General features: G+C 45.3%; 1 protein-coding gene across 1 annotated transcript; it reads left to right on the forward strand.

The window, feature by feature from the left end:
• The first annotated feature begins 3,975 nt into the window (after positions 1–3,975).
• On the forward strand, positions 3,976–23,538 carry RTCB (RNA 2',3'-cyclic phosphate and 5'-OH ligase). The gene is made up of 12 exons (XM_031941244.1): positions 3,976–4,180; positions 6,819–6,897; positions 8,776–8,843; positions 10,306–10,405; positions 11,162–11,318; positions 12,753–12,909; positions 13,952–14,111; positions 15,479–15,654; positions 17,432–17,620; positions 18,339–18,449; positions 20,764–20,883; positions 21,701–23,538. Exons 1-12 carry the CDS (start codon positions 4,088–4,090, stop codon positions 21,806–21,808), a joined length of 1,518 nt encoding a protein of 505 aa, XP_031797104.1. The 5' UTR covers positions 3,976–4,087; the 3' UTR covers positions 21,809–23,538.
• The last annotated feature ends 1,171 nt before the right edge of the window (positions 23,539–24,709 follow it).

A 24,709-nucleotide genomic window follows, 5' to 3' on the forward strand; every position in this document is an offset into this window, starting at 1 on the left:
TATGGTATAGTGGAAAGGATGCTGGGCTCAGAGCCAGGAAGACATGAACGTGTGCCCACAGTGTCTAGAGCCTTATGTTCCTCAGGTTTCTTTATCTATGAAAGGAGAGGGTTGGACCAGATGGCTTCCGAGGTCCCTTTCAGTCCTAAATCTAAGATCCTACATCAAAAAGGCTTGGGTTTATTCAGTGACCAAATTGAATGTCAGATCCAAGGAACGGACCTTAAAGATCTTAATACAGAATTATTCAAACAAGGAATATGATGACTACAGAGAAACCTGGGGATATGAACCGATGCAGAGTGAAATGGACCGAACCAGGAAAACAACATATACAGTGATAACTGAGTGACTACAGAGGTCTGAAGCAGGGGCTCCAAGGCCCACCCACCCTCACTCAGAGTTTCCCAACCTGCTTTAGGACCTAAGCTTTGAAGGGTGTTAGGGGTTCCAAGAGGCAGAAGAGAGGAGGCTTAATATTCCAAGCAGAGAAGGCGGCCTCAACGAGCAATTTTTGCTCCTGGGCAAAGCTGGGAGGGGGATGGATGAACATCTGTGTGTGTATGTGGGAAGCATGAAAAACTGAGGAGCAAAACAAGAATCAGACATGGTCCATTTCCCATCCCCCACCTTTTAGTATTCAAAGCCCTTCACCTTTTGTGGGCTACATTTTTGCTAGGCTAGAACAAACCTTCCTGATCTCTTAAGTTTGAGGAGGAAAATGTTCTAGAAATTGCTGATAATGCTAATTGGATACTAGAAGACAGCTCTCAGATTCTGTAATTCTGCTACTAGATAACTAAAATTAAACAACTAAAATAAAATGTAGACCCTACCATACCATATTGTGGTATGGGAAAAGTACAGAAAAAACCCAGTTTCTTTCCTCAAGAAATTTCTCACAACCTGTTTGCCTCCATTTCCTCATCTATAAAATGGGAATAATAAGAGCATCTCCCTCTCAGAGTAGTTGTGACAACAAAATAAGATCAATTTGCAAACCTTACAATGCTATCTAAATGCTTATCATCATCATTATCATCACTATCATCCCCAAAAGAAAGTCACAAGGGTTCAGAGGTGGGGCTGAGGGGCCAAGGAGGGTGTCAGATAGGGCTTAAGTCAAATTAAGGAAATCAGGTCAAGAAAAATTTCCTAAAAATGCCATCTGCATCAGAGAGAGAGAATTACAGAGACTGAATACAGCCTGAAGCATAGTATGTTTGTTTTTTTTCTTTCTTGTGGTTTTTTTCCCCTTTTGTTCTGATTTTTCTTGTATCACGTGCATATATTTAACCTATATTGGATTGCTTGCTATCTTTGGGAGGAGAAAGGGAAGAGAGGGAAGGAGATAAATTCGAAACACAAAGTCCTACAAAAATGAATGTTGAAAACTATCTTTAGATGTATTTGGAGAAATAAAATACTATTGAGGGGAAAAAAATATTTCCAAGTACATACAGTCAGGCACAATGCTAAGTCATAGGGATATAGAAGAAGAAATGAACTCAGTTTCTAAGCGATAAATGCTCATACTGAATTTAACAATTGGTCTTTAAGAAATGGATCACGAGTAGCATCAGCCCTGGAGTAAGGAGGAGCTGAGTTCAAATGCCAACTCTGACACTTGACATTTATTAGCTGTGTGGCTCTGGACAAGTCACTTGGCCCTGAAGACAGAGAAAGAATGGGGAAAAAGGAATAGAGAGGGAAAGAAAAGAAAGAAAAATTATATAAAACAAAGAAGAAGAAAAGAAAAATTATGAAACAGAGAAAAAAAGAAGAGAAAGAAGCAGAAATAAAGAGAAAACGTAAGCAAAATAATGAGAGGGAAAATGGGAAAGAAAGAGAAAGGAAAATGGGAAAGGAGAAGAGAAAAGAAGAGAAAGGGAAAGAGGAGAGGAGAAAGAAAAGAAGAGAAAGGAAAAGAGGAGAGGAGAATGAAAAGAAGAGAAGGGAAAAAGGAGAGGAGAAAGAGAAGAGAAAGGGGAAAAAGGAGAGAAGAAATAGAAGGGAAAGAGGAGAGAAGGAAAAGAAGAGAAGGGGAAAGAGGAGAGAAAAGAAGAGAAGGGGAAAAAGGAGAGGAGAAAGAAAAGAAGAAAAAGAAAAGATAAAGGAAAGAGAGGAGAAGGAAAAGAAGAGAGAAGGGAAAGAAGAGAGAAAAGAAGAAAAGAGAAAGAGGAGAGAAGGAAAAGAAGAGAAGGGGAAAAGGAGAAAGACAAAAGAAGGGAAAGTGGAGAGGAGAAAGAAGAGAAGGAGAAGAGGAGAGGAGAAAGAGAAAAGAGGAGAGGAGAAATTGAAGAGAAGGGAAAGAGGAGAAAGAAAAGAAGAGAAGGGAAAGAGGAGAAAGGAAAAGAGAAGAGAAAAAGAGAAGGAAAAGAAGGGAAGAGGAAAGAGGAGAGGAGAAAGAAAAGAAGAGAAGGGAAAGAAGAGAAGGGAAAGAGGAGAGAGGAAAAGAGAAGAGAAAAAGAGAAGAAAAAGAAGGGAAGAGGAAAGAGGAGAGGAGAAAGAAAAGAAGAGAAGGGAAGAAAGAAGGAAAGAGGAGAGGAAAGAGAAGAGAAAGAGAGAAGGAAAAGAAGGGAAGAGGAAAGAGGAAAAGAGAAGAGAAAGAGAGAAGGAAAAGAAGGGAAGAGGAAAGAGGAAAAGAGAAGAGAAAGAGAGAAGGAAAAGAAGGAAGAGGAAAGAGAAAGAGAAGAGAAAAGAGAAGGAAAAGAGGAGAGAGGAAAAGAGAAGAGAAAAAGAGAAGGAAAAGAAGGGAAGAGGAAAGAGGAGAGGAGAAAGAAAAGAAGAGAAGGGAAAGAAGAGAAGGGAAAGAGGAGAGAGGAAAAGAGAAGAGAAAAGAGAAGGAAAAGAAGGGAAGAGGAAAGAGGAGAGGAGAAAGAAAAGAAGAGAAGGGAAAGAGGAGAGAGGAAAAGAGAAGAGAAAGAGAGAAGGAAAAGAAGGGAAGAGGAAAGAGGAGAGGAGAAAGAAGAGAAGGGAAAGAGGAGAAGGAAAAGAAGAGAAGGGAAAGAGGAGAGAGGAAAAGAAAAGAGAAAAAGAGAAGGAAAAGAAGGGAAGAGGAAAGAGGAAAAGAGAAGAGAAAGAGAGAAGGAAAAGAAGGGAAGAGGAAAGAGGAAAAGAGAAGAGAAAGAGAGAAGGAAAAGAAGGGAAGAGGAAAGAGGAGAGGAGAAAGAAGAGAAGGGAAAGAAGGGAAGAGGAAAGAGGAAAAGAGAAGAGAAAAAGAGAAGGAAAAGAAGGGAAGAGGAAAGAGGAAAAGAGAAGAGAAAGAGAGAAGGAAAAGAAGGGAAGAGGAGAGAGGAAAAGAGAAGAGAAAAAGAGAAGGAAAAGAAGGGAAGAGGAAAGAGGAGAGGAGAAAGAAAAGAAGAGAAGGGAAAGAAGAGAAGGGAAAGAGGAGAGAGGAAAAGAGAAGAGAAAAAGATAAGGAAAAGAAGGGAAGAGGAAAGAGGAAAAGAGAAGAGAAAGAGAAGGAAAAGAAGGAAGAGGAGAGAGGAAAAGAGAAGAGAAAAGAGAAGGAAAAGAAGGGAAGAGGAAAGAGGAAAAGAGAAGAGAAAGAGAGAAGGAAAAAGAAGGGAAGAGGAGAGAGGAAAAGAGAAGAGAAAAAGAGAAGGAAAAGAAGGGAAGAGGAAAGAGGAGAGGAGAAAGAAGAGAAGGGAAAGAAGGGAAGAGGAAAGAGGAAAAGAGAAGAGAAAGAGAGAAGGAAAAGAAGGGAAGAGGAAAGAGGAGAGGAGAAAGAGAGAAGGAAAGAAGGGAAGAGGAAAGAGGAAAAGAGAAGAGAAAGAGAGAAGGAAAAGAAGGGAAGAGGAAAGAGGAGAAGGGAAGAGAAGGGAGGACAAGAGAGAAGGGAGGGGAGGAGAAGGGAAGGGAGGGGAGTCAGCACTAGGGGGCAGTCAAAGCTTACTGAAGTCAAAGGCCTTCGCGCCACACTCTTTTGAGCCTCGCCGCGCCTCGTCGCCGCCGCTTCCGCTTCCGCTTCCGCTTCCCCCACGCCGCGGCCATCGGCGCCGGCGCAGTCAGATACGCAGCGTAGCGCCGGGCAACTGGGACCGATCCACCCGAGGCGGAGCCGGGGCCGGGAGCCGGAGCCACCATGAGCCGCAGCTACAATGACGAGCTGCAGTTTCTGGACAAGATCCACAAGAACTGCTGGAGGATCAAGAAGGGCTTCGTGCCCAACATGCAGGTGAGCGGCCCGCCCGGCCCCGGCCCCCCCCGGCCTCTCTGTCCCCGCCCCGAGGGTCCCCGGCGGGCGCGTGTCCGACCAGGCCCCGCCGGGCCTCAGTTTCTCCGGCCCCGGGGAGGGAGGGACTCCCCTCGCTGACTGACGGGCTGACTGCCCAATGGGGGCCGGAGCGGCCCCTCCCCCAACGTCACGCTCCTGCACCGCCCCGCCCGATAACGGGGCGTCCCCGCCAAGCCCCCTCAGGCACACAGTAGGCGCTTAATAAATGCTACCTGACCCGTCTCCCCAAGCCCCAAACCTCCGCTCCTATGACGTGCAGAGCGCTTTGGGGGGGAGGCTGCTGTGTGCCTGGCGCTATGCTGAGCTTAGCGGGAGACGCGTTTGCAAAAAGAGACTTACGGGGACTTCGAAGCTAATGGGGGGAGCAATGGTCAGTAAACATGAAGCGCCTACTAAGTGCCAGGCTCTGATCTACGGGCGGGGGGAGCAATGGTCAGTAAACATGAAGCGCCTACTAAGTACCAGGCTCTGATCTACGGGCGGGGGGAGCAATGGTCAGTAAACATGAAGCGCCTACTAAGTGCCAGACTCTGATCTACGGGCGGGGGGAGCAATGGTCAGTAAACATGAAGCGCCTACTAAGTGCCAGACTCTGATCTACGGGCGGGGAGCAATGGTCGAAACATGAAGCGCCTACTAAGTGCCAGGCTCTGATCTACGGGCGGGGGGAAACAATGGTCAGTAAACATGAAGCGCCTACTAAGTGCCAGGCACTGCTCTACGGGCGGGGGGAGCCGGACCAAGGTGGTCCCGCCCTCCCGGGGCTCACAGCCTGACGCCAGGCACCGGTGTGGACAAAACAGACTGTAGAAGAAAATAAAAGCCGTTAACCTGACTGGATTTGGGGGGCGGAGGGGAAGGGGAAACAAACTTTTTTAAAAAACGACAGTAATAAACATTTTGACTGGAAACTGCCCACCCTGCGCTCTGTCACTGATGAGGCGCCTGCAGTCTCCTCACTAACTCGCTGCCTTGAACAGCCTGCCCAGATAAGAACTCTCTCCCGCACTCGGTGTTTGCTGCAGTTTGGACCCTAATGATTTTCTTTTCCGATAAACATGATAGAAAAGAACAAGGCGTTCCTTAGATGGTAAAATGTTTGGTTTTATCATCCTTCCATTAGCCAGTAGCGGCTTCAGTCATGTTTTATTTCCGCTTAAAAAAAAGTGCTGGCCGTTTCTTGTCATAATTACATAATTTGTTGTGTTATTTTGGCCTTCTGATGAACGGAACTCAGTTGTGCCAGCCCTGATAATTGTGAGCCCGAGGCTGCGATTGGCACAGCTCCTTCTCCCCAACCTGTTCCAAGCTGTTTTGTTACATATTTTCTGCTCACATCCCCTCCATCCCACACACTCTCGGGATGCCCGCCCCCACACTCCTCACACATTCTCCCCGGCTTTCAATCCCCGGTTCCGTTGTCACCTCTTCCGCAAAGCCCTCCCTCATCCTCCCCAAGAGAAATGGTCTTTGCTTTGCATCCTGCCAGCAGGCCCAGATTTGGAGTTGGGAAGTCCTGAGTTCAAAGCCTATCTCAGATACTAGCTGTGTAACCTCTCAGCTTCAAGGAGCTCTCTCTGTTTATACAGAGCTTTAAGTCTTCAGAACAGCTGGTGAATAAGCGGATAGCGATATGAATACAGAGTTAGAGCGCAAATTCAGCCTCAGACATTAGCCGTATGACGCTGCTCAAGTCACTCAGCCTCTGTTTGCCTTAGTTTTCTCAACTATAAAATGGATATGATAATCTCTACTCTGCAGGGTTATTGTGAAGATTAAATGAGATGATAGTTGTTTAAAAAAACATCTGTTACAGAGTAGGCGCTATATAATACCTTTTTTTCCTTCCCCCTTCCCTTCTTTTTCCTTTCTAAACTCATCTCAAGCTCACGGCATATTTTCTATCTATATTTGTGTTTCTTATCTGAACATTCCTATTGCTTTGACACTTTTTGGCATTAGTAAATTTATATTTGTTGAACAAACCTGTTTTCATTTTTAAGGCCAGAGAAAAACACTGGCTTTATCAAAATTTGTTATTGAGTTGCTAGAGTTGGTTTGTTCCTCGTTGCTGCTTTGGGAACACAAGGCCGCTTAGAACTTTGCCCTGTTCTGTAGATTGGAGTGCTATTTGTTTTATAAAGTTATAAATTCCATGTTTTATTACTGTAGTTCAACATAAGGGTTTTCATAATGAAGATAACGTGTGATTCAGTTTGACAAATACTTATCAAGGCTTTTCTGCTATGTACAGTGTCGGACCCTGGGGAGACAAAGTAAAGAATAGTCCCTTCCCCCAAGATGCTTACATTCCATATAGAGTATCAGTTTTCTATTTGGGAAAAAAAAAAATCTGCCATCTTTCCCATCTCCCAACTTAGATCTTCCTTATTGTAGAAGACAGTATAATCAGCTTGCAAGCCAAGTAATAAAAGTGTGGAGCAGGAAAGACAAGAGAAATTATGTCCAGCATGAATTCTCTTTAGGAGTTCTGGGTTCCTTGATCACTTTTTTTGTGCAGTTTGCTGCATGCATGTTATAAATAACATGTTTTTTTTAAATATGTGTTTGACTCTAGGTGGAAGGAGTGTTCTATGTGAATGACCCACTGGAGAAACTAATGTTTGAGGAGCTAAGAAATGCCTGTCGAGGTGGGGGTAAGTACACCAAAGACTGGGTGCAAAGAAGTGATTTTTCTACCCATCAAATGCCCCATCTTCCCTCCTTCTTGGGTATAGAACTGAAGTACATTTTGATTTTATTTTAAAAGACAAACAAACAAACCTCCACCAAAGTAATAACCAAGGATTGAAATCATAACAAGGAAGTATTTACTCCTGGCAAAATAAATGCAAAATAGCATCACTTAACAGCAAATAAAAACCTTTCTTGCTTTTGTAAAAATTGATAGGTGTTTTATGTTAAGGACCATGCCTAGATGAAGGGGCAGGTCAATTCTCCGAGAGCCTCCACAACTGTGAATCATAACATTTGAAGAAGTTGCAAAGCAGCCTTTACTGACACAGGTGTTGCAGACTGGGAATGAGATAAATTGGAGGCAGAGGGAAGAGGAGGAGGTCAAACAGGCAAAGTCCTTTCAGTCTCCTTGTATCATCATCATCTTCCAATATGAAGAGATCCATTCTACAGGTCTGAATTAGGCCCCCAGCAGCCCCTGGCAGGTGGCTCCCATATCATAACAGTTTTATATAAGAAACATGAATTAGTTGAGCTGAACCCCCCAAAATATGTAATCATCTCACATGCACATCATCTGATTTGTCCCTTCTCTGAAGAAAGAGGTACTGAGGACTACTGTCAGAGGTCTGGATTCAAATGCTGACTGCCACATCAGACCTTTGTGGTCTTCTGCAAGGAAAATCATAGTAAAAGGAAGCTAGGTTGCGCAGTGGGTAGAGCAACCAGCCCTGAAATCAGGAGGACCTGAGTTCAAATGTGGCCTCAGACACTTAACACTCCTTAGCTGTGTGACCCTGGGCAAGTCACTTAACCCCAATTGCCTCAGCCAAAAAAAAAAAAATCATAATAGAGAAGACAGGCTTGAGATGGGGACATTGATCTTCAAATATTAAGCTTACTTCTAGGGAAGGAAATGAGGATAACTGCATTAACCCAGATGTGTGTTGATCACTACTACTTTATATAACCTCAGGAAGATCATTTGTATACTTTGATGGGGCAGCAGGGTGTGTTGTGGTAAGAAACAGAGGAAGGGAATAAACCTTGGTTAGATGTCTGTTACGTGCTGAGCTTTGTGCCAAGCCTATATTCTATTAAACAAATAATACCTCACGTGATCCTCACAACAACCCTGGGAAATAGATGCTATTCTCATTTTACAGGTGAGGAAACTGAGGCACATAGTGACTTGTCTAAAGTCACCCAGCTAGGAGGTATCTAGGCTGGCTTTGAGAGCTTGACTCCAGGCCTCGTTCACACCTTACAGCACCTGGCTCAGTGTGGAGGTAGGGGACTCTGGGTCTGACCCTTTCTCGTGGCACTTTGCTGCTTGCAGGCCTCTGGCTCACTGATCTGACCTCCTTTGAGGCTTAACTTCCTCATCTGCCAGTGGGATGCCCGTGCCTAAGGCACCTCCTGGTGGATCGAAGAAGTGTCCCCATTCAATAGCTGAGGGCAAAAGAGGAATTAACTGGACCCTGAGCAAGTCAGTGACATGGGAGTCAAGCCAAGCTCTCTGCTGACTCCTTGTGGGCCCCAAACACTAGACACCTCACAGCAGCAGCTTCTCTATGGGCATATTAGTAAACCTTATAGATTTCTATAAAGTGGCACTATGGCCCGTAGGCTTTAGTCCACTTATCCTCATTTCCTTGCCTAACAGGATATTTGTTACCTGTGGACTCTCCTCTCTCTACCACATGATGTGAGCTGCCTTGATTTAAATTGTTCTCTTGAGACAAGAAAAGCTGTTCCTACCCTCTTAGTAATTTATGAATGTATTTACGGAAGTGTTCTAAAACTGAAAATACTCTTTCTTTTATTCACTTCTTTAGGTGTTGGTGGCTTCCTGCCAGCAATGAAACAGATTGGCAACGTGGCAGCCTTACCTGGGATTGTCCATGTGAGTCAGAGTTCAGAATCTTGCTGTTGACATTTCCATTCTGTCTAAAATGGCTGGATGCTGATTGTGGGTACTTGGGAATCTTTTGAAAACTTGGGAGTTTTTCAATTGGGAATACTAAGACTTGGTAGCTTTACTTGGCTAAAAGTCATAAATTCAGAGCTAATTAAGCTGATTTTTTTTTCTTTGATTGCTTAATATTGCATTTGATTGATCATTTTGTGTAGTAATTATTATGTGTTGCAGTATTTAAAAAGAATAGTAGGAGCATGAGTGGAAATGGGGGTGGAGAGTTGAGTTTTGAGATGAAAGAGACAACTTTTTCTGTACATATTTATTGGTAAAGGGGGATAGTGGCCCAATAAGTATGTGAAGGGCCCCGGCTCCTCGTTAGATGGGGGTGGAAATAGGAAATGAACACATACCTAGTACACTCGTTCTCCCATGCCCTGGATCCATTAGCATCTCCTAAAGCTGTAGAAAAAAACATTGGTCATTTTTCTTCATGTTAGTAACGCACAGTTGTATGGTGCAGTCGTCATTAGTCAGATCTTGGAAACAAATAAAAATCACATAATGTAAATTATTCAGTAATAGTAGTAATAACAATTAAACTTCTTTAGAGCTTTAAAGTTTGCAAAGAAAAGAGCTTCTTCTAACCCTGTGGGATAGTTATTGTGAATAATATTGTTCCCATTTGGGGTTTAATAAACATCAGACATAGGGTTTAATCCAAGCCCAATGTTCTCCCATTAGATCATATTTCTACTGATAAATTCATCTTTTTAGTTCTACATTATGATTCACACTAGTCGTGGATTACTTTTCAGAATGTTCTCAGAGTAAATGAAAAATGTCTGCCATCTTCAGTCAGGAAAAATGAATTCTCAGCAGCCTGTAACTCTTTGGCTTCTGATTGGAGTTCATGTTTATTCAGGAGCTGTACAAAGGTGCCTTTCCCATTTTCAGCTTTGTATATGGAGGATTTTACCCTTAAAGAAAGCCTTGTGAGCTCTAAGTGGACAAGAAAACATTCTGATTACTAAACTGGACAATGTAAACCCTCATGTGATTTAGGTTCAGAAGTATTATTATAGGATAGGCTGTCCAATCTTGATTAGTAGTGGGTGAACTCAGGTGAAAAAGATAGTGAAAGGAAGAAGTTTTGAAAGACTCTTAAGAAAAGATAGTCCACGTATACTTATATTGTATTTAATTTATATTTTAACATATTTAACATATATTGGTCAACCTGCCATCTGGGGAAGGGAGTGAGGGGGAAGGAGGGGAAAAATTGGAATAAAAGGTTTGGCAGTTGCCAATGCTGTAAAATTACCCATGCATATAACTTGTAAATAAAAAGCTATAATAAAAAAAAGAAAGAAAAGAAAATATATATGTGTGTATGCATGCAAAAAAAAAAGACAGTCCATAGTTGTAGATGTTCTAAAATGTCTTTCAGAGATCTATTGGGCTTCCTGATGTCCATTCTGGTTATGGATTTGCTATTGGGAATATGGCTGCCTTTGATATGAATGACCCAGAAGCTGTGGTGTCCCCAGGTAAGGTCATGGATTCCCTCCACCCATCCCCATCCTGCTTATTGATCACCTCTCTGTGGACCAGAGTCCGTGATCAGCAGTTTGGAAGTACAGTAAATTTTCTCCATTCCATTGAGTAAAGAAATTGATCATAGGCAATCAATATGCATTAAAACATTGAATTACATGGGCATTTACTGAAACATCCATCTTCCAGCTGCATACTGCATCCCTGTGTTAGATAATCACAAAAAACAAACTGCTCCAAAATATTGATTGCTGCTTTGAAAGAGGTTAATTAGGAATTAAAAGTTAAATTTATGTCGTGTTTCCTATTTTAGGACAGTGTTCACTGATTCAGTGCTACCTCTCAGGCCCCTAATTGTCTGTACCAGGTGTTGCTGCATTGTTTATTTTAGCAACCTTGATATAGTTGATTCTACTTTGTGGTAACAGAAACAAAAGTTAAAATAAAATTAAAGTGTCTGCCTGGTCATAAGCAACTGAACTAACGATATTTCCTTGTCAGTAAATCCTCACATTTATCAAGTACCTTAAAAAGCCTTTTCCCCAAAATGTACCTGTAAGGCAGGTATAGGGCACAACTCATGTTTTTATTTTACAGATGAGGAAACTCCAACTCCAAGAGCTTAGACAGCTCCCCAGACCACCACCCATTCTTCTCCTCTGCCTTCCATCTACCTTATTCCTGCTTCCTTCCTGTACTGCCAGGTGCCTGGACGTACTGATTTGGTTTGGGTGCTCTTTTTGCTGTAGGTGGTGTCGGATTTGACATCAACTGCGGGGTCCGGCTGCTGAGAACCAACCTGGATGAAAGTGACGTCCAGCCCGTGAAAGAGCAGCTCGCCCAGGCCATGTTTGACCACATTCCCGTTGGGGTGGGATCCAAAGGAGTTATTCCAATGAACGCTAAGTAAGGGCAAAAGCTACTGGGTATAGGTTTGGGAGGGGACGGGTTTGGCTGTGCTATTTTTAAGCTCCCAATGGAAATCCTCTGACAGGGGGAGTTGCAGTGTCCCAGAAGAATCCAGCCACGTCTCTTAGAGTTGAATGTGATGGACTTGGAGCATAAAGAGTGTCTTCTGTTTGATTTGTTTTGTTTTGTTGGGGTAGAGTGACCTGCCAGGATCACACAGTGATCAAGAGGACTTGACCGGAGTCTAGGCCACAAGTCCGAGTCAGAGCTCTCCTGGTCCTGGGCGAAGCAGGGTCCACTTGTTGTTTGCTTGAATTTTATTTTCTTTTTCATTTTTTGTTCCTTTTTGATCTGATTCTTCTTGTGCAGCAATATAATTGTATAAATACATATGCCTGTATTGGATTTACATATGTTTTTACCACGCTTTTAAAAATTAATTAATTTTTTTAAAAAGGAGGAGAAGCGGGCTCCGTGTTCAGCACCTTCTCCTTAAGCCCCACACATGATGCTCAAGGCCACTAAGGAAGGGGACAGGAGGAGCTGGCTGAGCCAGTTATGAAATAAAAGGAATTGTTTTCCCTCTCCTGCCTGACTGGGCATTAGTCAGTCCATTTCCTCCCAAGGGTTCAACTTCTGGGTTGCAGCTCAGCTGGTCCCTCTGCAATAACATGGCTCGTGAGCGTTCAGTGTCTGAGGCTGGGTTGGAGCACAGCCTCCTGACCCCAGGGCTGGGCTCTGTCCCCTGTGCCGTCCTGCTGCCCCAAGAGCATGGTTAGGACGGAATGTTCCTGTAGTTCAGCCAAGACCTCCATAATGAGAATGAAGGTGGCAGGCGTAAAGTCAGGTTCCCAGGGCTTAGGATCAGAGAAAGGCTGTTACCACACACAACAGAAACCATGGGTTAGAGGCTCCATCCAGAGAGTAGGAAGAGACCTGTGAGGAATTCTAGGCTGTCTCCTTCACTTTAGAAAGGCCAGGCAGAGGCCAAGGGACCTTGTGGTGAATTAAAGGCCGTGGTGGGCGGAATGTGTGGCCAAAGGCTGAGATTCAGAATGCTGCAGAGAAGCAGGGCAGCTCCAGAGTGGGAGGCAACCTCTGCAGGGCTGATTCTCCAAAGGGGGCAGGGGAGCAGGCCACCTGGGGCATGAAATGTCACGGGGCACAAAACATCACAGCCCTGGTAGAAATAGTGGTTCTTGTAGTTCAAGGGGACTCTGAAGCTGTTGCCTCTCCCCTCGTGTGATGGGGTTTCCTCCTGTTTCCCATCCCTTGGGGCTCAGGCTCCATTGAGCTCTGCGATGGGAAAGGGCCAGACCACGTCATGGTAATCAGTGTTCCATTTGCCTTTAGAGACCTTGGCAACAGCACTTGTTACCGTGGCGCGACCTGGTTTTTGGCCCTTTGGTGACCACAGCGCTTTTATTTCAGGGACTTGGAGGAGGCTCTGGAGATGGGGGTGGACTGGTCTCTCCGAGAGGGTTATGCCTGGGCAGAGGACAAAGAGCACTGTGAGGAATATGGGCGTATGCTGCAGGCCGACCCCAACAAGGTCTCCGCCAGGGCTAAGAAGAGAGGCCTTCCTCAGGTAACCTGCCTAGACAACCCTTTGGGTCCTTTAGCTGTTGCTTCTCCACGTCGTTTTTATTTAAAATCCTTGTTTCATTTTATGACCACATCCCCACACATCCAGCCTTGAGGAAAAGCACCAGAAGGGACCTGGGAGGGAGACCTGAAGCTTAGCTGGGGCCTCAGCTTCTTGGGAGTGATGTCTCTTCTCTGTCATCCTAAAAACTGTTGACAAATACCCCAGTTCTTAATGGTGGTGCCAGTGGATGGTTACTGCCACTCCCACCATTTTGGTGGACGATAACCTGATGTTATGGGTCCCATGCCAAGGGAGCCCCAGATTAAAAAAAAAAAAAAGAGGGCAAGGGGGCAGCTAGGTGGCGCAGTGGACACTTTAACAAATCCTAGCTTTGTGACCCTGGGCAAATAACCCCAATTGCCTCAGCAAAAAAAAAAAAAAAAAAAAAGAGGGCAGGAACATCCTTCTACAGAAACGTAGGTATTGGGACAATACAAAAACATGGAAGTGAACTCTGCTATCCCTAAGATCAGATTCATTCACTGATTGTACAAAGAGTCTCTTATGATCCTGAATTTTTTGCCTTAGAGACCAAATGTGCTTCCTCCTTGTTGGAATTGTCCTAAACTTTGATGGCTCCCAAATCTGAAATGTTTGCTCATATTGGAATCAGTAAGATTTTTAGCCAAGGAGTCTTTCTACTTGTAAAGTGAACTTTCCCTTGTAGCTGATGATGTTTCGACTGGGAAACAAAACAAATGAGAACCTATACTTGTAGCTAACTTATCAAGCATTTTCTGTTTATATAACGTTTCTAACATCTGTAATAATCAGCAAACTCTAAGGCATCGTCTGAATTGTTTTTGTTAGCTCAAATATTGCTGGAAGTAAGCCATCATCTGGGGCTTAGTAGTTTTGCTGTCAGGCCTCATCTGTGATGCTCTTTGTTGTAATGGGATTTGGGCCTGCCAGGTGATTTAAATGGGAATCATTTTACCACGGGAAGTGTTTTTTTTGTTGTTGTTGTTGTTTGCATTGACAGCTTGGAACTCTGGGAGCAGGAAATCATTATGCAGAAATCCAAGTTGTGGATGAGATTTTTAATGAGTATGCTGCTAAGAAGATGGGCATTGACCATAAGGGACAGGTGTGTGTGATGATCCATAGCGGCAGCAGAGGCCTGGGCCATCAAGTAGCTACAGGTATGGTCTGGCCCTGATCTTGGGCCTAATGGGACTTGATGACGTTAACAAATGTTGGAGGCAGGTTGAGCACCCGTGGGTGTTGTGTTTGTGGATGTCATGAGCTGGATACTGACTAAGATACAGTGATCTGGCCAAGATACCATCAATTCCAGCTTTTGCGGAGCAGGGAAGGGGGTCAGTACACAGATCAAATATAAAAAGATACATCATAAGGTCTGAGGAAGGATCATTCAGCAGATATTCCACATTGAAAGTGTGCCTGGAAGGGCCAGGAAGGAGCAAGGGTGCTTCATGGACAAAGGCATGGAAGTGGGATAGGAGCTATTGGGCCAGGTTACAAAGAGGTCACTTTAGTCGGGGCAGTAAGGAGTTCTTGAAGGGTTCTATCAGAGGTTAGATGTAGCCAGCTATTTGCTGAGAGAAGGATCTGACAGAAGTGTAGTGGCTGGCTGAGAGGGAATAGAGACTGGAAAAGGGGGTCTCTTAGGAGGCCAGCCTGGCAGCAGTGGAAAAGGTTCAGGAGACTGCAGAGCTCACGTCCCCTTCCATGCTGCTGTCTTGTGCCTTCTGCATTCTGCCACCTTGTGACTGGCTCTCACCTGCTCCATCCGCCTTTTTGACAGATCTTTTTCTGCCGTGCCCCGTCCCTGGAGTGTTATTTCTTGGCCTTTCCAGTCCCCTGAGTGCCAGCCCTTCCTTTCTTCACTGTCCCCAGTTTGGCTCCATGCTGTCTCCCCCATGAGGCTGTCAGCCCCTTGAGGACAGGCACACTGGAGGCACTTAATACAGACTCTCGGATCGGAGAATATTGTGGTCTGTGGTACTTTTCCCTCCACAAGTATTGGACTTTTTAAATAATAATCTATGTATATTCTGATGTTTCATGGGATTTAACTCATCACTCCCTGAAATCCAGCCCTCATCAACCTGCCTCCCAATTGGAATGAGGGCAACAAATTGTATGTTACTCTGTTGTGCACATTCTTATCCCAGTCTATTCCTGTACGAAAGTTCTGGTCCAGTTTCATGTGGTCCATGTTAACTTCTGCTTGTACACAAACCATGATAGGATGGTAAGATCCCTGTGGGCAGGGAGCACACCCCAGATAACATGGCTGGATACCTCGTGGTCCCCTGCACGTCTGGGGACCCTGTTATTGTGAAATGCTTTTAAAGATGACTCTGCAGGTTCCCTTCTTTATAACAATAACCATAATAATGACTTCGTACTTGTGTTACATTTGAAGGTGCAGAGAATGCTTCCCTCACAATAAGCCTGTGAGATTTATGTGCTGTGACGTGCTTTAACAACCCCCACCGCTTCCTCCTGAAGGCTAAACGAGGCTTTGTTTGCTCTCTCCTAGATGCACTGGTGGCCATGGAAAAAGCCATGAAGAGAGACAAGATTATTGTGAATGACCGCCAGTTAGCGTGTGCTCGGATCAGCTCCCCAGAGGGGCAGGACTACCTGAAGGGGATGGCCGCTGCTGGGAACTACGCCTGGGTCAACCGCTCTTCCATGACCTTCCTGACCCGACAGGTGGGTTCCGAGTATTCTTTGGAGAAAGTGTCGCCGGCAGGGTTTGGTGGCCTTGCGCTCTCGCCACAGCGGGTAGAGAAGTTTTGTTTTGGACATTCAGATGGCAAGGAGGCTCCACACGGCAGCATTTCCTTCACTTAGCCCTTCATTGCAGCCACTGAGATACCCCGTAGATAAGAGGGCAGACATTTGGCAGAGGGGTAAGGCTGGAGCCATGCAAAAGCCGTTGTCCCTTGCAGCTACAGGGACGTTTCCCCCATGCTTGGGACATTGGAATTTTAAAGAACTTCAGCTCAGTTTAAAACTGCTGTTGTAAAGTCATTTCAGTTGATTCTTCCTCTCCCTATTTGGGTTTTTCTTGGGCAGAGAACTGGAATGGTTCACCATTTCCTTTTCCAGCTCATTTTCCAGCTGGGGAAACTGAGACAGACAGTGACTTGCCCAGAGTCACATTGTAAGGACATGTCTAAGGTTGGATTTGAACTCAGAAGGAGGAGTCCTCCTAACTCCTGACTGGTAGTCTGTGCTCTGTGCCACCCCCTCACAGCCTTCAACTGTCTATGAGGACAGCCGGGTTAGCTTTGAGATTTGGGTTTATTGTACAAGTTGCCAGAAGACCTTCCTATTAACTTTAGAGAATTAATTATAAGACAGTTATCACTAAATCTGCTCCCCCCAAGATAATGGAATTAGAGAACACGACTCTGCAGTTTATTGGTAAGAAGCGTGACCTCCCCAGTAGCACGTGGGGAACTGGCGAGTCCTTCTGAGGTGCTGCTTGTCGGCCATCAGGCTTCCTGGCCTTCCTTCTTTTCTGAAAAAGTTGAGCACTGTGCTCCCTTTGGGGCTGGATTTCATTTTTTCTGTGAGGTGTTTTAGGTTTTAGTTCCATAGTATTCCAGAGAACTCTGTAACCCTCCCTAGAGAGCAGCGCTGCTGTAAGTTCAGGGCCTCCCTGGAGCAAAAGTAAAAAAGCTCTTCCTTCCTCCCCCTGCTGCCCAGGCCAAAAGAGGCGTAGTGTCTGATCTCCCTTGTTTGGAATATAGGACTTTCCCTCAGAGATGGCGTTTCCTCCTTATGTAAAGTAACATGTTAACTTTTTAGGAAATCAAATCAGTAATGGTAGAAGATAAGAGAGGTCCTTTTTTAAAAAAAAAAGACTCAAAAGTAAACCTTTTGGAAAGTTAGACAGGGCAGCCAAGGACCTGGCAAGGCGCTGTGTTAAAACAAACAACTCATATGTAACCTGGGATTTCTTTGTGGAAGGCAGCTCCCTTCAGGTCTTGGGACCCCTGACACCCCCAAACCGCAGTGCTTTTGTTCTTGATTTAACTCGGAGGACAGAGACAGTAGAGAGACTCCGCTACTCAGCTAGTTATCCTCCTGCAAAGGGATGCCAAGTCAGCAGCTTTGGAGAGCCTGTGAAACCTCATTAATAACTTAATAACCCAGAGGGGTAAAGTTTAGCTCCTGAAAAGGAGACGCCAGAGAGGCAAGGTCAGGGGTGTGGGGGTGACAAGAGAGGGAGACTATCCTGTGGACTCTGGGGGCTCTGTACAATGAGAAAGTGTAGAGCAGTGGTCATCTCCAGTCACTATCATGGAGAGGGATGCTATTGTTCGAGTTTCTTAGCCTTTCTTAGACCACTTGAAGAACAGGTAAGAGCCAGCATGGGGAGAAGGGAGGAAGTACGTGTGTGTGAGCATGCACGCCTGCGCTCTACCAGGATGCTCGGTCCTGACTGCTTGAAACCCAAACCAAACTTTTTCCTGCTTAGGCTTTTGCCAAGGTCTTCAACACAACCCCTGATGACTTGGACCTCCATGTAATCTATGACGTCTCCCACAATATCGCCAAGGTGGAGCAGCATGTGGTGGACGGCAAGGAACGGACCCTGCTGGTGCACAGGAAGGGCTCCACGCGGGCCTTCCCTCCACACCACCCCCTCATCGCTGTGGATTACCAGGTCAGGGACTGGGCCTCTTGGGAGCCTTGCAGAGGGAGGGGAAATCCACAGGAAGCATTTCTAGTGAGAAGGCTGGCCTGCCATGAGCCTCTCTACCCCTCCAGTCATAGGAATTTGCCCTCTGGACAGAGGAGCCTCAGAGAAGGTGTATTTGGGGGGATTTTGTGTGATTTCCCCTAGATGCTTCTGAAGGAAGCATATATATATACATCCATATATATCATATCTTTCTGCTAACATGAAGCCCAATAAATTTGCTTTTGAACTGGATTATCCTGAGACAAACAAGGACTGAGTCATAGCCTTTCCCTTTGTTTTCCTTGTTATTTTGGTGTCAGACCCTTTTGTCTCCCTGTCAGGCCTTTTCTAGCCCAAAACACTGAGACTTTCTTAGTAATTAATATTAATAAATCATGGACCTTTCAAGCTCTTTCTCACTTCTCTCCATTCTCCCTGTTCCGCCTTCTCCAGGCCTCATGCTAGGACCCCAAGGGGCTTCTTCTTACCCACCCCTGAGACCATTTCTTCAAAGGGGAATGTCAGATCAGAACTGGCACTTTAAGCCTTGCTTGTTGGACCTGCCCTGTCTTAATGTGGGGAGATAGTTACTCAGTTTAGGATTCTCTTACCTCCTAACCAAACCAGAGAGATTCAAAGCTGCGTGTTGGAAGGTTTTGCTATTCTGATTTTTATGTGGTGGGTTTGTTTGGGTCCTCAGCTGACCGGACAGCCAGTCCTCATCGGGGGTACCATGGGAACCTGCAGCTATGTTCTTACTGGGACTGAGCAGGGTATGACTGAGACCTTCGGAACCACCTGTCATGGAGCCGTAAGTAGAAGTCACCCGCCTTCCTTTCTGTTCCTTCTGGAATATATCACATTTCTTGCTGAGTGTGCTTCACTGTGCACATGGATGATCTTAGTGGTTTGCAGGTGGACAGGGAGGACCCTAATGGCTTCGCCCAGGGCCCAGGGCTGGGTCCCTGCAGGTGAGCTGACAGCCTGCTGCCCCCAGACACATTCGAGGGTCAGAGGGCAGAGATCAGAAGGTGATGCTTGGGCAGGTGCTGGCACTTGAGGACCCAGACTGACCACACAGAGAGAGCTCCCCTGCGTTTGCCTCAGGTCTTTCTGGGCTTCATTTTCACGGTCCTGGTTCTCTCACATCCAGTACGTGTGGAAGGCAGAGCTTTGGGAAGCCAGAGGAGATCAATTCACAAAAAACTCCCTCCTGGGTAGGTCCATTAGCGGCTGCTTCCTCGGTGTCCTCTGTGGGGTGAAAGCCACCCAATGCATGTGTGCCACCCAGACCGGGAGGGCCAAAATGTCAGTCTGTTCAGAGCCGTAGCGCAGTGGCGTAGCAAGGGGCCTTGAAATCAGGAGGGCCTGTGGCGCCATAGTGACTAACTCTGGAAGCGGGACCAACATCACTCTGACTGCAGACCTACCAGGCCTGGGATTGCTCCCAGGCTCCCAAGTTTTCCTAGTGACTGGATAGATCCATGCTGCAGAAAAGGTTATCTGTCCCTTGTTCCCAGCCTCTTTAAATAGGACTCTTTCATGTCCTAGTGAGATCTTTGGCCTCTTGCATGCCTTTGCCTCAGAGGAATCCCCGCAACATCCCAGGGAGATGTGGCCATCTCCCTCCCCCTTAGTGCAGGCCATGCTGCTGACCCATTAAGCTTGAGTCCGCTAAAATCCTCAGGTTTTTTTTTTTTTTTTAATTATCCAATAATTAATTATTATTTGTGCCTTCCCATTTTATACTTAGAAATTGATTGTTTTAATACTCAAGTATAATAAGACTGCTTTATATTTGTCCGTTTTGAATTTCATCATAGTAGCTGCTGTGGTGCTTTAACCTGTCAAGATCTTTGGGATCCTGTCATTCAGTGACTTAGCTCTTCCTCCCAACTTTGTGTTATCAGATAAATTGATGCATTTTGCCAGTCGTATCTTTATGCATAAATGTTTATAAATATAATGTTTAGCAGCTCAGAGCCAAACTCTTGTCCCTGCTGTCATTCACCCTTACCGTATTAACCTCAGGCCTTTAAAGATTATTTATTTTGAACCACCAAGGGGTCATCTAGCCTCCAGGAGAGAGCAGCCCCTTCCATTTTCAAATGGGCCCGTAATTATTAGTTCCTTCCATTAAATCACAATTTGCCACCTTGTAATTTTCACCTATTATATTTGGTTCTGCCTTATGGGAACCAGGTAGAATACCTCTAAATCCCTCTTCTATCTGATGACAGTTAAAGTATTGGTGGCCAAAAGTCGTGTCCCTCCCAAGTTTCCTCCAGTCCACAAAGTAGCCACGAGGTTGCTTGGTGAGAATATACTATAAAAAGGACACTGGAGACTTGAGATGGAGAGAGCCATCTGCAGGCAGAGAAAATTTTGGAGACTGTAGATCAAAGCAGAGTATTTTCACCTTTTTGTTGTTGATTGTTTGCTTGCTTTTTCTTTCTCGTGGTTTTTTTTTCTTTTGGCCTGATTTTTCTTGCACAACATATGACATATGTAAACATGTTTAAAAGGATTATAAATATTTTACTTTAAAAAAAAAAAGGGTGTTGAATGTTGCCAACAGATTAGATTCTTCTCCATTCTTAAGGACATTATTAAATAGATAAGCAGTTCTCTGAGTCCTTGGTCTCTGAGCACTTTCTCTCTCATGGGCCCCATCACCTGTTGTCTGTCAGGCTCCCTGCAGATCCTTGTACCACAGCCTGCTACTTTTATGTGAAGAGCCTCTGCCCCTGCTCTTTCTGCCAGAAGACCTGGAGTGAGGTTCTGATTCCTAGCTTTGGGACTATTTCCCTAAACTTCAGTTTACTTCTCTGGGGAAAGGGATTAATAATATGCAAGCTGCACCAATCCCAAGAACTCAGTGGTATTTTGTCAGGGCCGGGCTGGTGCCGTACAGCTGCCCTACACACCTGCCAAGGACTCTTTATGTTTCTCAAAGGCTGGCATTGAATTCAGAATCATTATATGTGGCTCAGTCTCTTTGGAGGAGATTTGTTGTAATCTATTGGTGGGCACTTGTGTGCCCAGAAACTTCTTCGTGTCATCCTTTAGTCCGAAGATTCTCAGTCCCTAGTTTGTTATTAAAATTTCAATGCTTTTCCCTACAGGGTCGTGCGTTATCCCGAGCAAAGTCTCGACGTAATTTAGATTTCCAGGATGTTTTGGATAAATTGGCTGACATGGGCATTGCGATCCGGGTGGCTTCCCCTAAACTGGTGATGGAAGAGGTAAGGAAGATTTAATGGGCCTTCACATGACAGTTTTACATTTTATATCTTTGCTTGGAAGCAGTTGTGAGTAGGGAACATTGTAGCTGGTACTCATGTAAATTATGTATGTTTTTTAAACTAGACTATATGTTGTATTCTCAATCACACTCTTAATCTGTGGTTCACTGTGGAAAGGATCCTGACTCGGTCTGTTGTGTTGTATACAGGATCCACATATAAATATATTCTGCATAAGGGCATGCAAAGTAATCTCATTTCACAGTAACATCAATCATTCGTCGTAAGCAAACACTACTACCCCCCCGGTAAAATCATTCAGATATTCCCCCTTCAAAAACTTCTTTCTGACCAAATTGTTTTCAGTAAAAGCCTTCAATTCCTAAAATTAAGATTTTATGGTTGTTCAGTCATGTCTCATTTTTCTTGACCCCATTTGGGGTTTCTTGGGAAGGATCCTGGAGTTGTTCGACAGTTCCTTCTCCAGCTCATTTTCACAGATGAGAAACATCAAGATTTTCCCAAATTGAATTTACTTGTGGGAGAAAGAGGTGGGGTAAAGAAGTTTTTCCCTTGTTAAAGAGTAAAATACTTTACCAGGCTAAAAATAAAGTGTTCTCTTGGGAGTGGGGAAAGGTGTCCTGGTTTATAAATATTGCCTTTACCATATTGTTATACTTGTATTTTAAATTTTATACATAGTCTTTGTAGAGAAGAGTAGGAAGTTTGGTTAGGAAGTTGCATTTTCAAAAATATTATCAATATTCAGGATTCAAAGATTTCCTGTACAAATCTCTCGGGTTTTTTTCCTTCTTAGGCTCCTGAGTCCTATAAAAATGTGACAGATGTCGTGAATACCTGCCACGATGCTGGGATCAGCAAGAAAGCAATTAAACTGAGACCAATCGCAGTCATCAAAGGCTAAGGGCCCGGCTGAGACCACTGACTCCAGCCCCAACCCAGACACGCATTCACGCACACTTCCGACGCCAAATTTCCTGACCTCCCTGATTCTGAGGGTGCCTGGCCCATTTCTCATTCCAACCTGACTGACCCAGCGTGGTAAAGGGCCGCCGCTAGAGAAGCCACGCTGATTCATTCAAAGAGGAATAAATGACTGTGCTTACCACCGCGGTGGTCCGGCCACAGTCACTCACCATGGCCGGCCAGGGCCCACCATCCGAGCGCTTAAAAAGAAGTCCTATCTTAATACTGAGTTTTGTTCCTATTCTGGTAGCTGAGGTGAGCATCAGAATGTTCTGTTCCAAGGGGGCTCTGGGGCTCCTTGTCCAAAAGGTTTTCCATTGCTCTTAATTCGGGGGATACCCCGACTGAAGAGTAACTTTTGCTTCCTTTGAGGGGGGTAGGGGGGTTGGAGGGAGGTGGGGTAAGTCTAGGGGAGAAAAGTAGTATAGAAAGAAAGTGTTTCAGTTTACCATCACTAGGGCTTCCTTCCTATTTCTAAATACAAAGCAACGTTTGGGGCTGCCTGCCAATTGGAGACCTCATGCCTGTGACAGACGATATTCTTTGGGTCTGGCTCTGTGTGCGAAAGTTCTTGCAGTCATGGTGGCCGCGGGTGTCCCCATGACTCAGATTACCGCATCGGGCACATAGAGTGGCTGGTCTCTCTGGCTAAGCATGGCTGACCCATGACCCCTGGCAGCAATAATAAACCTGAGGCTGCCAAGGGGGTCTGACCTTGTTCTGCGATCTTCCATGGACTGATAAAGGGCCATTCGTGGTGAATGGATGGCCTGGCACTGAGGCCTTAGTGTATCTGAACAGCCCAGAAAAGTGGCAATGTCACAAAACTACCGTAGTTTATTTATACTTTATATCAGAAACGTAAGAGAATTTGCTTATAAAGAAAATGAGTTTTTCCCAGGATTGCCATCAGATGCTGCCATTTTTCCTGGTCTTTTTTTCTGCTTCCAAAAACCAGGCTTAATAGAGACAGATCTGCCTTCTTGTAAAGTTCACACCCTTCTCCATCCTAATCTCACTGGAGTACTTTTCCCAGGTTCTCTTCTCCATACTGGGCGGGAACACGTTCAGGGCGGGGCATGCCTCTCAAATGTGGTGCATGTTTGGGGAGGGATAATTCTTTACACCTGTCCTTGGAAACAAACTTTTGTGTCACCGGGTAACAACTAAGTGATGAGGTACGATGTAATTGTTTTAGATTACACACGCCTTCAAACCAGACCCACTCCCCTGGGCAGTGGTGGGCGCTGGAGGGCACTTCACAGCAAGAAGCCCAGTCTGGTGTGGCCAGAATCGCCAGGGTAACATCTCAGGGCTTGCCTGGCGACTCTTGTTTTTGAAGCTAATTCAAAACAAGAATCTTTCCCGTAGCCGACTGACGTCAGTTCAGGAAATAATGGCTTAGCTCATTTTAATGACACAAAATTAACTTTTATTGGACTTTCTGAAATGTATTTCTTTGGTGGTTTGTAGACATGCTGTTTTCTGGCCCAGTAGAGGAAACCGTTCTTCCTTCCCTGGTCTTACCCAAGCCGTGTATTGGTTATTTGTTGGTATTTTGAGTTTGTAGAAGAAAAGGAGCTAACATTAGGATTCACTTGTTCTAAAAAGGTTTTCTTTGCCCATTCAAAAAAACACAACTTAAAAATAAATTACCTGAAAATGAAGCCTAAGTGAATGCCTTTTTTGTTTCTCCGCCAGGTGGGCCCCCAGACACATCAGGGCACATGTACACAGCCAGGGAAATCCATGGGCTGGGCGGGATCGGGCACCTATGTCAGGAGGGCCACTCGGTCTCTCCCTTCTTGGAGTTAAAACAGGTAACTAGTACTGAAATCCCCACGTATAACAGACTCCTACCAATCTGATGGGATTTCCCATCGCCACAAGAGCTTGAAGTATCTAGGAGGGGAAGGCATGAGAAGCAGAGATTGGTGGGAACATCCTCTCCCACGTAGGCAGATTTCTGAAATGGCAGGTGACTAGGTCTGGTTCAGTTGGGCTGGGCCCTCGGGCCCCCGCTTGGCAGTTTTCTGGGCAGACACTGGAAGGCTGGGCCATTCCCTTCCCCAGCTCATTACAGAAGAGGCAGCCGGTGAGGGGATTTGCCCAAAGTCACCTCGCCAGGGAGTCTGGGGTCGGCTCTAAGCCAGTGTTATTCCCTGTTGTGCCACCTCGCGGCCTGTGTCTTAACAGTTGAATCAATGGTTATCTATGTTTGGATCTCTGAACTAGTCCATTTTTTACCCTAAATTGCAAAATTAATTGGAAGAAGATTTTTCCCTAATCAATTAACATGTCCCTACTATGTGCCAGGCCAGTGCTAAGTGCTGAGCATACAAAGAGAGGCAAAAGATAGTCCCTATTCAGGTCAACAAGCTTCACGCAGGAGGATTTGGAAAGCTGGACAGAGGGAAGGCCCTAGCTGCAAAGGATCAGGATTCTGTAGAAGTTGAGGAGAGCCTGCAGGTGGAAGGGGGGGCAATAAAAACTACCTGCAGTCAGGACCTGGTGGGAGGAGGCAGGAGATGGAGACTGAACCCAAACAGGCTTTTATACTTGAGGGTGGCAGAGAGCCCCTAGAGCTTGTTGAGTAAGGAGGCGACCCACATAGACCTGTGCTTGAGGAATATCACTGACAGCTGAGTGGAGGATGAACTGGAGCTAGCAGAGACCCCGGCGCGTGACCACTGAAGTCCAGGTGTGAGGTGATAGGTTTGGGATGCCAGGAGGGGGTACTGTTGGGATATCAGAAAGGTAACATCAAGGGGACTCGGCAACACATTGGAGTTGAAGGGTGAGAGGGACAGAGGACGGTACCATCAGCAGTAACAGCTTA

The sequence above is a fragment of the Sarcophilus harrisii genome, chromosome 5, assembly GCF_902635505.1.
Source record: "Sarcophilus harrisii chromosome 5, mSarHar1.11, whole genome shotgun sequence".
NCBI classification, from domain to species: Eukaryota; Metazoa; Chordata; class Mammalia; order Dasyuromorphia; family Dasyuridae; genus Sarcophilus; species Sarcophilus harrisii.

What these genes read in the sequence shown, in the direction of transcription:
- RTCB (XM_031941244.1), top strand. Translation starts at nt 4,088, where the DNA reads ATGAGCCGCAGCTACAATGACGAGCTGCAGTTTCTGGACAAGATCCAC. An exon ending in GTTATTCCAATGAACGCTAA is followed by an intron (nt 11,319 to 12,752) that starts GTAAGGGCAAAA and finishes CTTTTATTTCAG; the next exon opens with GGACTTGGAGGAGGCTCTGG. An exon ending in CTAAACTGGTGATGGAAGAG is followed by an intron (nt 20,884 to 21,700) that starts GTAAGGAAGATT and finishes TTTCCTTCTTAG; the next exon opens with GCTCCTGAGTCCTATAAAAA.